General features: G+C 37.9%; 1 protein-coding gene across 2 annotated transcripts in view; it reads left to right on the plus strand.

Annotated features, from left to right (window-relative positions):
• The window catches only part of SPTBN1 (spectrin beta, non-erythrocytic 1), a 209,357-nt gene that overhangs the window by 44,145 nt on the left and 150,653 nt on the right, over window positions 1-14,559 (plus strand). Inside the window, exon 2 of one of the 2 annotated variants that reach the window (XM_083373144.1) lies at window positions 11,084-11,279. In XM_083373144.1, the coding sequence (XP_083229270.1) occupies window positions 11,132-11,279 (148 nt within the window). In that variant the 5' untranslated portion in view covers window positions 11,084-11,131. The remainder of the gene's footprint in view (window positions 1-11,083; window positions 11,280-14,559) is intronic. The other variant, XM_083373145.1, reaches the window with a different exon arrangement.

A 14,559-nucleotide genomic window follows, 5' to 3' on the forward strand; every position in this document is an offset into this window, starting at 1 on the left:
ATTTAGTTGCTTGCTTTCAAAGTGTACACATACATAATACACATTTAAACATACTATATACAACATATGTATGGACCTACACCCTTACATATAAGTAACATATAAATATAAATCACTGTCCATCTTGAATACATAATAGAAGGAGGAAGCTTTAGAGTTCACAAGGTTGAAATTGTATGGAACAAAATTATGACTGAATGTTGATGTTCTGCTTCAGATACCACGAAGCGTTCTCCCAGAAGGTTACAAAGAAAACAGGTCATGAAGAGGATGTGTAGTGTCCCAGACAATGACCTTGAAGCAACCAAAAGAAATTTAAGAAAGATGAAGATCTAAGGCAACACAAATCAGATGTAGAAGCACAATTTTAAAAAGTGGGTCTTTTCCTTATAAGAGAAAAAAGAAATATATCTTGGAACAGTTTTAATTACAAACTGGCTATGAGCCAGCACAATGATGCGGCTGCAAAAAAAGCCAATGCCACTTAAGGCACCAACAGGAATATACGTCCAAATCATCAGAAGTAATTGTTCCAATCCATTCTGCTTTGGTCAGATCTTACCTAGAATACTGTGTCTAGCTCTTGGCACCTACACTTAAAACAGAGTCAAGGAAATTGGAAGATATTTAGAGAAGGTCATTAAAGATGATCAGGGACTGGGAGCAATAGCTTGGGAAAACTCTTTTATTTCCCTAAAGCTGTTTTCACATTATTTCTGGGGGGAGGGGACCTTATATCACTAAAATCTCTTTATCATTTCCCAAATTACTTACTGTAATATTGCTTACTAACATAATTCTTGATTTGTAGCAGATCTGTTTTTTATACAGATAGCATCTTCATTCTGTATTTCCATTTCTCATGACAACTTCAGGAAGACAGCTGCTGCCCATTATTACTAGCCATTAAAGAAGAATTTGGAAGAAAACCTCCTAACAAGATTAGGCTGGAAAGAGAGTGAGAATTTAAGAGTGGGAGCCAGATTCATTAGAAGTACACACATTCTTGGCCTGTTTGTTTGGCAGTGTCATTACAGGAAGGAGGTAATATTTAGCAGATCAGAAATTCTTAAGATCATCTGATCTCATCCTAGGACATTTTTAATTGCTATTGTTATTTTGCCAGGCTTTTTTTCTTTCAATTTCTTTCCCCCTCCTTCTTCTTAAATAATCAATACTATTTTATTATCTATTCCTATTTTATTAATTTGCTGCTACCTCAAAATTGAATGATTATGTGCTATCTGGTGTTGACCCCTACCAACATATAGTCAATTCTCTTCTCCTTTTCAATCTTCCAGTTCCATTTCCTTCTCAATTTCTCAGGTTCCTTCCAGTTCTTCAGGAGACAGTTTCAGAGACTTGGGGAATTGCAGCAAAATGGAATTTAGCAAGTTCCTTATTCTCCAGCACATATTTATTTTTTTCTTTATTTATAAAAATCAGTTTCTCTAACCAACCTTTCGCAAACATCGTGTGCTCCCCTCCAGATCTATTCAGACTTTAACTTTCTTAATTGGAATTAGATCACAGACAAGTATCATCAAAGGAATTCCTAGGAATTTAAATCCCAACATATTTGTAGAACACATTTTAGGAAAACTTGCTCAATACTGGTAACTGTGAGAGGAATCTCGGAGTCTTGGTGGACAATCACTTAAATATGAGCCAGCAATGTGCTGCAGCTGCCAAAAAAGCCAACACAGTGCAAGGCTGCATTAACAGAGGGATAGAATCAACATCACATGAAGTGTTAATGCCACTTTACAATTCCTTGGTAAGGCCACATTTGGATTACTGCATCCAGCTTTGGTCACCACGATGTAAAAAAGATATTGCGACTGTAGAAAAAATACAGAGAAGAGCAACAAAATGATCAGGAGACTGGAGGATAAAACATATAAGGAACGGTTGCTGAAGTTAATGAAGAGAAGGACGAGAGGGGACATGATAGCAGTGTTCCAATATCTCAGGGGCTGCTACAAAGAAGAGGGAGTCAAGCTATTCTCCAAAGCACCTGAAAGCAGGATAAGAAGCAACGGATGGAAACTAATCAAAGAGAGAAGTTATGAATGCTCCAACACTTGAAATTTTTAAAAAGAGGCTGAACAACCATTTGTCTGAAATGGTATAGGGTTTCCTGCCTGAGCAGGGGGTTGGACTAGAATACCTCCAAGGTCTATTATTATTATTATTATTATTATTATTATTATTATTATTATTATTATTATTATTTTATTTATTTATTTTATTTTATTTATTTTTTTATTTTATTTTATTTTATTTTATTTTATTTTATTTTATTGAATTTATATACCGCCCTTTCCTGAAGGACTCAGGGTGGTTTACAGGGTATATAAAACATCAATACAAAATTAAGAGCAATTTAAAAAGATTAAACTAAGTCCCTGAAAAAATATAAAACCCCAGTTAAAACCCCCAATTAAAACTCAGCCTGGGCCGGAAAGCTCGATGAGCCACATCTTCAGGTCTCGGCGGAATGATCGAAGGTCGGGCGCAGTCCTAACCTCCACGCGCAGCTGGTTCCAAAGGGCAGGCGCCCCCACAGAGAAGGCCCTCCCCCTGGGTGTCATCCGCCGGCATTCTTTTACCGGCGGCACCCTGAGAAGGCCCTCCCTGTGGGAGGGCACAGGACAAAGGGAGCTTGATGCCGGCAGCAGGTGTTGTTGTTGTTGTTATTGTTGTTGTTGTTATTATTATTATTATTATTATTATTATTATTATTATTATTATTATTATTATTATTATTTCTTCACTGAACCAATTAATTGGCAAACATTTGGTGGCTTAATAACAAGTTGTAGATTGACAACACTTTCCTAGTAAGTAAGGTAAGTGCACATAAATTTACATAATACTTAGAAGATAGACTACTATACCCTGTCATAGAATCACAAAGATGAAAGAGAGGATAGAAGTGATCTAGTCCAACTTCCTTCTGTTCAGGAAAAGATTTATGCCATCTCTGTGATAAACCCTGAAGATTTCCAGTGAAAGGAGGTCACCTCTTAATGTGCAGCCTGTTTTCTCTAGCTGACAGCTTGTACAATCATGATATCTACCTGATATTTTGCTGAAGCAGCTTTCTTGGATAGAAAATCATTGATTCTGTTTGTGTCCTCTGGAGCAATACTGATTAATTCCAGTGGATAACACTGGTCAACGGATAATATTACATTCTCATGTCTTTAATTTAGAACAGAGCTATCCTTTGCCCTTTTTAAAATTGTATCTGTTTGTAGTTAGATGGAAGCTCTCCTCTCTGATGTCTGCATGTTATCTATTCTATGACTCAAGAAAGTGCAATTGACTGAGTAGTAGATTCATTACAAAGTAGATAATTTACGTAGAACTGAAGTCTTTTAGTTTTGGTACTCAGCAGCTACTTGGCCGCCCCACGGTCTCCTTCAACATTGATAATCGACTAGTATGGGCATTGTGAAATAAATCCAAATGTGGTTGAGACTAGATTATGGCAATTATAACCTTTTCCTATTGAAATAGCAGCTGCTTGATTCACCCAAGTTATCCAGCGAAGGTTTTGTGTATATACATACATGTGTTTTTCTTCAACATATTCTCAGATGGTTTAGATTAAATTGCTTATTTTCTTATCAGATAAAATGCACTAAAGTTCGGCTTATTTGTGGAAGTAAATACATGCCCCACCCTTTGGGAATAGTCTTTGAAAGCTGTATGAAAAAAGCATTGCTCTCAATCACTTCTTATAATTCATTCTCTCTCTCATTTTGTTTTGAAGAGATGCCAAGAGAAAGGAGACTGTTTCATTATTTGACACAGACTTTGAAGTATATGGGTTTAGAAATGTCTTTCTCATGAACTTTCTCTTCTTGTGTCACAAAATCTCAAAGTGCAGCATTTAGCTAATGCTGATTATGGCAGAGGCAAAGAAATGGAACAATGTCATTATTGATTTGTTTGTTTTATTATTTTGGTAACAGATCATTATTGCTGTTTAACTATAGTTTGACCCATTCCTGGATAGACAACCAAGTGGAAACCCTTCAGATCATTGTTTTCAAGATGAGGATCACAGTCTGATTTCAATCGCATGCTGAGAGCCACTCTCCAAAAAGTTGGCAAAACCTGGACAAAAATAATTTATTTCTTAATTAATATTCATATTATATTACTGGTATTAGTATTAATAAATTGATAATTGCTTTCACATATTTCAGAAATTTATCCTCTGTCACTTAAAAAATTACAATTCAGTGGCAATCTCAGCATGTATATGTGCCTTTGTTAAACATCTCTGGTGAATATAATGCTATGGGATTCCCACTCTATAGCTTCTTTCCATGTCATCACAATTAATACTGTACTTAAAAGTCTAGCATTGGACAGATAAGACCAGCTGAGCCTAAGAATAGGAAGTGAAATGCATATTAATTGTGATCAATACTATTCATTCACAACCATCAAGCTCGATTCTGGGCATCTGCACACCATCTAATGCAGGTGTATCTACAGAATATAGTCAAGATGGCAATTGTAATTGTGCAATCAAAGCTCCACCATTTTTATGTGTAGCACACAAATATTGGTAGAGTTTTCATCATCCGTTATGGCCATCAAATTGATTTTTTTAGCTACACCTGCAGACATCCCTATTTCATTATGACAAATTCCTCCTATACTGTTCTGGAAGATATAAAATTACTATTTTCAGATCTGAAAACTATGAATCAGCATTTGTGGTAATTATGTGTATATTGAAAAAAAATACAAATCAGGAAGGTGACTGTAAAACAAATGTTTCCTGTTCACTCTGTTACCTCTCTTAAATCAGTATCCACTGGACTCAGGAGGTTGAAGAAGAGAATATTGTTGATAAAAGACCTGTAAGCCTTTTAAAAAAAGACAATTCAGAGGAAACACTAGAAACAATTTTAAGCAAACATGTAAAATGGCAGCAGATTAAAACTGAAGCAATAAATAATAATCTGGACTAAATAAATTCTATAATCACAGAACTAATGTAGGACTTCAGGAGGCATCTAAACTTTATACATGAGGAGGCCTAGGGCAGATTTAGGAGAAAGTGATCCAGTGTTGTGTCATCATTGTAAAAATTACCTTGAATACTGGAGCTGTCAGTTTTAACTGACAAACGTCTTACTCTGGAATGATCTTTCTCCAGAATTCCTGTCCCATGGCTGCTGTCATGGTCTCACAGGCCTACAACAGAAGGGAGTTGGTCACACAGTAAAGGCTTGCAGCTACAGGGCCTTTTACGGAGCTTGCTTGATGTAAAGTTGCTGCTTTTGGTGACAGGCCCATTACAACTTGACGGTTAGGTGGGATTTTAAATCCTCTCAGGCTAATCAGGCTAAAAATAAATGCCTCTGAACCTCTAGTCTTCTGCCAGTGGGTTTGCTAGGTGCCTCAGGTACCTGAATGAGTACATCCTCATGGGGGTAATAATGAACTCATTTAGAAAGGAGATAAAGAAGGAAATAATGGTTTCCATATTTACTGTACCTAACCTGGTGTAAATGCAGGAAACATTGTTTACCACATAGCCATTTCCCCCCCTCAGAAATAGGTCCTCTTAGCATATCTGGAAAGTGCAGTTCTAGGCAAATGAGAGGCAATTCAGTCTGCCTCCTGCTTTATTCTGATTCTGAGTTTGATCAGACCTCATCAGTCACTACGAAGCACTTGCTGAAATCAGCAGGTTAGGCACTGAACAACAACTAAGACATGGACTTGGTGCCAGTGATCCAGTACTTCCATATTCCCATACTTCCTGTCTGTGCTCATATCGAGGGAAATCTTTATATGTATGCTTTGTTTTTGTGAAAGCACACTAATGAAGTATATGATGGTAAATTCTGAATTCAGCCCCTGTAATTCAAATTTAGAGGATTACTACCTTGATAAAGGAATGGATGGGTCATCCAAAGTTCTGTTGTTATACCCTGCAATCATAAGGTAGCTTTCCTGTAATTCTTATGGTGTCTATCTCCTGACCTAGCCTCTCTTAAAGAGCTGATATTAATCTTGAAAGTCATTCAGAATTTCTTCTGTCCCATCTTATACCAAATAGAATCAAGGCAGGGTTATTTTGAATTTCTTTATTACACTTTCTTTTTTTCCCCAGGTCTCAACTGCCATTTTCCCACCCTTAATAGCTAACCCATTCCTTCATCACAATTATTTTCATATTCTTTTATGGAAAGTAATTATCTAGTCCTTATGTTGGAAAGTTTGAAAGTGTGAGAGGAACACCTAGTGACATTATAAAAACTGCAAGAAATGCTGGACAGGTTTTCTATGGAGGAAGACATAGGTTTTTTTTAGCTTTTCTCTAGTTTCTTACACTACTCAGCAGCCCCAGTTGCATAAACAACAGTATACAAACCCATGGATGCTGTTAAGGTTCTAGATAATCTGAATGTCATATTTGTTTTTAAAATGCCATCACATTTTAGCCAAGTGGACTTGAAAGCGATGTGATAAGATCAATAACCCCTCCATCTCTGAAATTTGTCTGAATGGGGGAAATGGATGAGTCTTCCAAGAATAGAGAAATTAAATTATTTAATTATCTTGCAAAAGAAGTGTACATTGAAGGAAGAGAAAAATTGTCCTTTAAAAAAAAAGTAAACCAATCATTTTGGAATATTCAGGTAAATAATATATGCATTTCTCTTGAATGTTTTCACTATATGTCTAGCTTTCACAGCATACATAGTGGCATTTCAGCACTGTAGCATAACGATGTACACTTACATCACTAAATGTTTCTGCACCTAAAAAAATCTGTGCACAGAAAATAGCAAATAGCAAGGAGAAAACTGTTTGTCCAGCCTGCTATCTGAAATGCTGAATTCTCCATCTGCAATCATTTACTGAACTATTTTTCAATGGAAAAGCAGGTTAGTGTATTTTAAAGAAATAGTAGCACTAAATGGGTTAACTCCAATTTGGAATCCTGAAGCACCACCAAATAGCAAACCTATTCTTTTGAAGGCAGACTGATTAGGCTCTGTAGGTGAACCCATGTAGGTGAGGAGTGTTAGGAATTGTGCAGAGATCTCCTTGAGCTAACAAGAAGTTGCACAGACAAAAAAGGTACTGAGAGCAGCAAAGTTCACACAGTAACCACACAGATACTTTTTTTTAAAGGACAGTTTTTCCCTTTCTTCAATGTACCTCCTCTCCCCCCGCCCCTCCCAGCAACCAAATGTAATTTACTGTGGCTTGTAGTCTTCTGAGTTGGGTAGGCTATAAAAGCTGCAAGAGAAATAAAATTATAGCTACCTTGGGGGAAAAATACTTTTATGGGGCCCCTTGGGTTTATTTCATTTCAGAGAACAAACTAGATATGACCGTCATACGGTTTACCCTTGCATCTCTTCCGCACTGCCTTTTTTTTAATGAACAACTGGTAAATTGTTGCATAGCAAATTGCTTTATTTTCAGTCATACAGTATGTGGAATTATGCATCAATCAAAATAAATATGAACCTTTCATCCAAAAATAGCGAGATAAAGGGAGAGAAGATGATTCAGATACTTTGCTTTCTGAAACAATACGGTGGTCCTGATGTTAACTGGTGCAAACTTTTATGTAGAATCTACTTAAAATGACCTTCTCCTACAGCCTCTAGATGTCCTGAGACCACACTCTCAGCCAACATAAGGAGCTTTTGGCTTACAGCCCTGATAGCTGTGTTCCCTACCCATCTGGAAGGGTGCCAAGAAGATCTGGCACACTTTGAAATCAGACTAACAGCTGAATTATGGTATGGGGATGAAACAGGTTTTTCTACCCTACTGGAGAATAGCAAATTTGCATAGGAGAATTAGCTGCTCTCTGCCAGTTATATCCCAGTCACAGCTGCTTGAGACAACTGTCTCATGCCATCTAACGGTAGGAGTAGCTGGTTACTAGGCAATGTGAAATTCAAACGATGCCAGTGTGGAATGTTGGCAAATGTGCCATTCTGTCCTTCTTGAGCGTTGAATGAGTGCTTGAAGGCAGGGTAGAAACTGAATACTTAATACTATTGTGAGGTAAGGATTGGTCCTGAGAACACCACAGTGAACACTGTGGGATATGCAGTTTGATCAGATTGTGTTAATCTGATGCAGCTCACCGTTCATTTGAGTTAAACTGAGATGCAGCTTTTATTCATATTATACAATTAACATTGCTTGAGTAACAGGTTGAGGATCTATTTGAGTCTTGTCTTTAATTCATGAAATTCCTTGCGGTGAAATATTTTCTGTGGAAAATTTCAATCCCGTAGTGTAAAATTGCAGCTTAAAGCAAACACGCACTTCAGAGGAAAGAACATTTCATCAGATTTTAATCCGAAATTTCCAGATCAGATAAATTGGAATACAGTACAAGGAATTTTAACCTTTTTTAGCCTCCTGATTATCAAACTCAATTTCTGGTGACCACACAAAAGTGTCCATGAGATTTTCATGGTAACAATAGAAAATAGTACTTCTACTATCTTTTTTTTTCAAGTTCCCAGTCTAGCCTGCAATCCTGGACAGGTATTCCATCCTATTCAAATGGTAACTATACCAGACCCAGCTTAGCATGTTGGCCTAGGTTAGCTAGATGGTGCTATCTCCTGAAGAATGTTTATGTTAGGTAAGAGTTTGCACCATAAATGAATGTAAGCAAAAAAATCTGGCAAGCAAATGAACTGTGATTGATCTTTCCTTCTTATTACTTGAGATATAAAACAGCAACAACAGAAAGTAAAAGATAAGCTACAGTAGCGATTAGCATTTTTCTTCTGGATAAAAATTCAGTAAAACCTAGGAATATTTCTTGATCCAATTACACCCTTCACCTCACTTGACCTTCCATAAGTGTTTTTTCCCTAGGCAAATTGTACCTGCTTTCTAGTGTGACATAATCCAATTGTCAGTAGGTGGCATCAGTTAGCTACAGCAAAGAAGAAAAAGAGTTTAGATTTGCCAGCTTGCACATTGCAGCACTCATGACAACTCTTGAATGTTCTGAACACGCAAGTGGGATATTAAAATAAAAGGATTCCTATTGACATGGTTTTGCTTGAATTGCTCTTTTTTGCTTGAATTTGCTTTTTTGCTCTCTGGAGTATCAGTCAGATGAAACAATAAAATCCAATCAAACAAATCAGAGCAGAATGCTCTAACCTTTCTGAACCTGGTACACTGCTGGAAAATCCCCCGCTAGCCTAGTTGTTGCTTGCGGATATTATGGCACAAGGTCATTAAAGGTCTTGAAAAATCAAAAACATATTTAGTTTGTGCCAAAAGGAGATCAGAGGTGGGAAGAAAATTCTAGAGACAGTACCATAGTAGGAAGGGACCTGCCCCCGAACATGCCTGATTCAGAATGAAATATCAGTAGTGATGTCTATGGAGATTCTCAGTCATCCAGATCATGGTTGTCCCAGAGGTGCTTTTTGAAAAGGCAATTGGACTTTCTTTGTTTTGCTTGAAGACATTTTGTCTGTTGTTGCTGTTTTATATCTCAAGTTATAAGAAGGAAAGATCAATCTCAGTTCATTTGCTTGCCAGATTTTTTTGCTTACACTCCTCAACTGATGTAACAGTCTTAATATGAAAAACATGATACTTGCAATAAAGACTTGCATCATAGAAAGTTTCTGTTCAATACTTCAAACTGCCAGTCATGAGCCATGCCCTTATGCAAGGAACTTCATTCTTTTATCTAGTTTTGGGTTAATCTGCATAAATAGTTGTTATTCTGTAGCCACAGGACATGGTGAGAACATGGATAATCTTAGGTATTTGTTTTAAAATAGATGTTTATACAACTGCAACCTTTGGTGTTTTTCTACATTTGCTGATATTTCTCATGCGGAGAACATCTGCATGAGAACAGATGCAACATCTCATGAGAAATGTTGGCTATGGGGAGATGTTGGCTAGATAAGCTTTTAGGCCTGCAGATTGAAAGTAGAATTATAGGCAGGAATTTTGGACCAAGTGACTAATGCTGTGGGGACATGTCTCAGTCAAAAAGAAGTGGCTAAGAATGATAGGCGATCGTAAGTTACTCTCTCTGCTACTATGGCTATAAAAGTAATACAGAAAATGCAGGCACCTGCAGCATGAAGATGAAAATTAGGACTGCAAAAATCTGGATGATCACTAAATATAAAAGACGCATATGCAGAAAACTTAGCATTTTGAAAGATCAGTTTAAAAATGGATGATAAAAATGGAGCCTATTGTGTAAGTGTAGTGAATGCAAGGTGAGATAGGAGTGATTGATTTTGCCTGTTAAAATCACAGTGACCCTAAGAATTTCTAAACTGGGGTTTTTCAGATGGGTTTGCATAGAACTCTAGAGTTCTGGAAGGATTTGAATGTTTTTTGTGGGATGGGGGAGAACTTTGAATGCCCTCATCCATCCATTCTTGCTACCATTTTACTTTACCACTCTCATTTGCTGTGTCAGCACCATTCTCCTCAGGATGCATTAGATTGCCTTTCCCTCCCTACCACTTGTGTCTTTTGTCTTCTCATGTGCACAGGCCCAATCCCCTGCTTTTATGGAGGCTGCTTGCAATGCTAAGCCTCATCGAGCTATGTGGAATTAATAATGAGTGGAATTGCACTGGTCAGTCAATAACCTTAGTTGCTTTGCTGGTCTTCCTCATCTTTATGTTTCCTTAGTGATGGGGAAGCAAGAGGGAAATAAACTCAGACATCAGTCCTTAATGTTACTGAATTCTTTATAACTATTATCTGGCATGGATACTGTAAAGGGAGAAGGGAAAACCATATCAGTTCATTTTCAATATTACTGATGTGAAAACTATTTTTGCAGCTGGGGAATTATCACTAGAAGTCAAAGCACACTCTGTTTGGGAACACAGCAGTGAACTGCCCCAGCCAAATGCTGCTTTGGAGGTGCACAGCCATGAATGCACTGAGGAATCTGATCTTTTACTGTACAATGATAGAGCTGATGTTATTTATCCATTTATCTCTTTTTGAAGCTTCCAAATGATCAATAATTATTTACCCTCACCCCCCTCTTTCCTTATTGCAGATTTCCTAAGGAGTAGCTGATGCTGAGACCCGCTTGAGAAGATTCAAGATGACGACAACAGTAGCAACAGACTATGACAACATTGAAATCCAACAACAATATAGTGATGTTAATAACCGCTGGGATGTGGATGATTGGGACAATGAGAATAGTTCTGCTCGGCTGTTCGAGAGGTCTCGCATTAAAGCCTTAGCAGGTAGGAATTTTGCTTTGATTGCTATTGCTGCAGTGGGTTAACTGTGCAGTCTGAGGTTGATTATAAATAGATAATGTTTGATTATTGCACCTTTCAAACCCAAGAACAACTTTCTAGAAGTGAATAAAATATTTTTGATCAAGAATGATCCTTAAAAAAGACTTCATTTTTCCATGTATAGGTCTTAGTTATGAAATAAACACCAAGTGGTTTGCCTGTTTGTACTTGGCGTTGGGGCAATATTTGAATCTGTCCCTTATGACTTAAACCATGGTTTAAACATCCTGGTTTAATGAACTGGTTTTGTTTTAAGGGCCCAAATCATGACTTGAAAGCCTGATGCCTTGTAATCTACAATGTGACTTGGTGTTAAAACCAAATGAAAAAAATAACACAATCAGAGATACTTGATTTCAAGCTACTTTAATGAATTGGAATGCTGCTGGGAAAATCTGAATTAAATAATTATAATAATGTATATAGCAGGATATAATTTAGTGTGCTGTGCAATTTATATATAATAGGATAACACACTGTAAACCTTTGTACTACATTACTTACACACTTCAATCCAGAAAGAACCATGAAATGCTAATTTCAAAGAATTTATCTTGTAGTTCTGTGATAAAACATCAACTTTATATATAGAAAATCTTAAATTCAGTCCTGGAATACAATCTTGCTTGTAATCTAGAGAAATACTATCAATTGGTTGACAGTAATGAACTAAGAGAACTAACAATCTGACCTGGATAAGGCAATTTCCTATCTTTGGTTACTTGAATATTTGAGGGATGCTGAAACAGCCATTCTGGGTTTCAGCAGAAGAAATACTTCTCAAGGTAAAGTACTATTTTCATTTTGTACATTCAGCCATTTGTAACAACAATGGGAAAAGGTGATTGTATCACATGGCAATTTTTTTAGATATATTAATTCCTGATGCTGTGGGTGACTTTAATGAGAACAATATCCTCCACATCAGGGATATATACACCTGGCCATCTTCCCAAGTAATACAAAGCTGTGTCTGTTGCCCCTTATGGCAATTTGCAGTGGACAAACTGGACAAAAGAATAAATGGACATAATTCTGGTATCAGCAACAATTATATCCTAATACCAGCTAACCTCACTGCTGCCATGCTTCAACAAAGAAGATAAAGATTTATTTGAACACAGAAGAGATGACCTTGAACTCTTTACGAGATGTGATCTATTTTCAAATAATTAAATGGAGATTAAAGGTTTTTTTCCCACCACAGTGGCTTAATAACCTGCTGACTGAGATGAGAGAATGATACGCTGTTCCAGCTGCTTTTCCCATAGCTGATCTTTATATGGATCGTCTCCTTAGAGGCAAAATCAGAACCTCACTCACTCAATAGCCAATTACATTGCTGGTCACTCTATAAACATCACTGAGAACAACTCAAAGATATTATAATGCTGGTAGCAAGTGGCAAGGATAGTGAGTGATTATATGAACATGATAAGAGCCAGTATGTGGTTAAGGTATCAGGCCAGAAACTGGGAGACCATGAGTTCTGGTCCTGCCTTAGGCACAAAGCCAGTTGGGTGATCTTAGACTAATCTCTTTTTCTCAGTCCTAGGAAGGAAGCAATGGCAAACCACTTCTGAAAAACCTTGCCAAGAAAACTGCATGAATTTGTCAGGCAGTTTCTGAGATTTGGACACAAGTGAATGAAAAAAAGGACAAATGATTGTTAGATTTAGATCCCATCTTTTCTTGAAAGGTTCAATATGAGGCTCCCATTATGTTGTCCTCACAACAGCCACTCTGTTGAATTGAGAGTCAATGACTAGCTCAAATCATTGAGAGTTGAACTGAGAGTCAATTACTAGCTCAAGGCTCCTAGTGTGTTTCTGTGCTTAAGGCTGGACATTAACCCAGACTTTACTAGGTGCTAACCCAATATTTAAATCACTGCACTACAAAGTTTTTTTCATTGGTTTGGCTCTGATTTATATTCCATTCTGTTACAGTGGTTTGTTGTTGTTAGTTGCGAAGTCATGTCCTACCCATCGTGACCCCATGGACAACGTTCCTCCAGGCCTTCCTGTCCTCTACCATCTTTTGGAGTCCATTTAAGCTCACGCCTACTGCTTCAGTGACTCCATCCAGCCACCTCATTCTCTGTTGTCCCCTTCTTCTCTTGCCCTCAATCTTTCCCAGCATTAGGCTTTTCTCCAGTGAGTCCTTCCTTCTCATTAGGTGGCCAAAGTATTTGAGTGTCAACTTCAGGATCTGGCCTTCTAAAGAGCAGTCAGGGTTGATCTCCTCTAGGACTGACCGGTTTGATCGCCTTGCAGTCCAAGGGACTCACAGGAGTCTTCTCCAGCACCATAGTTCAAAGGCCTCAATTTTTTGGCGCTCAGCCTTTCTTATGGTCCAACTTTCACAGCCATAAATTGCCTTGACTATATGCACTTTTGTTGGCAGGGTGATGTCTCTGCTTTTTAGTGTGCTGTCTAGATTTGCCCCCCTTCATGGATTACTGCCTTGTCGTGGCGAAGGGGCTTGCGTAATTCAATGAAGCTATGAGCTATGCCGTGCAGGGCCACCCAAGACGGACAGGTCATAGCAGAGAGTTCTGACAAAACGTGATCCACTGGAGAAGGAAATGGCAAACCACTCCAGTATCTTTGCCATGAAAACCCTATGGACAGTACCAAAAGGCAAAACGATATGACGCTGGAAGATGAGCCCCTCAGGTCGGAAGGTGTCCAATATGCTACTGGGGAAGAGCAGAGGGCTAGTACTAGTAGCGCCAGAAAGAATGAAGCGACTGGGCCAAAGCCGAAAGGACGCTCAGCTGTGGATATGTCTGGTGGTGAAAGGAAAGTCCGATGCTGTAAAGATTTTTTCTCCATAGGAACCTGGAATGTAAGATCCATGAATCAAGGAAAACTGGACGTGGTCAAACAAGAGATGACAAGACTGAACATTGACATCTTAGGTATCAGCGAACTAAAATGGACAGGAATGGGTGAATTTAATTCAGATGACCATCAGGTATACTACTGTGGGCAAGAATCCTTCAGAAGAAATGGAGTAGCCTTCATAGTCAATAAAAGAGTAGGAAAAGCAATACTGGGATACAATCCTCAAAATGACAGAATGATCTCAGTTCGAATCCAAGGCAAACCATTCAATATCACAGTAGTCCAGGTCTATGCCCCAACCACCAGTGCTGAAGAGGATGAAATTGACCAGTTCTATGAAGCACTACAGCACCTTATAGAACTAACACCAAAAA

Source organism: Vipera ursinii (assembly GCF_947247035.1).
Source record: "Vipera ursinii genome assembly, chromosome: 1".
In the NCBI taxonomy this organism is placed as follows: domain Eukaryota; kingdom Metazoa; phylum Chordata; class Lepidosauria; order Squamata; family Viperidae; genus Vipera; species Vipera ursinii.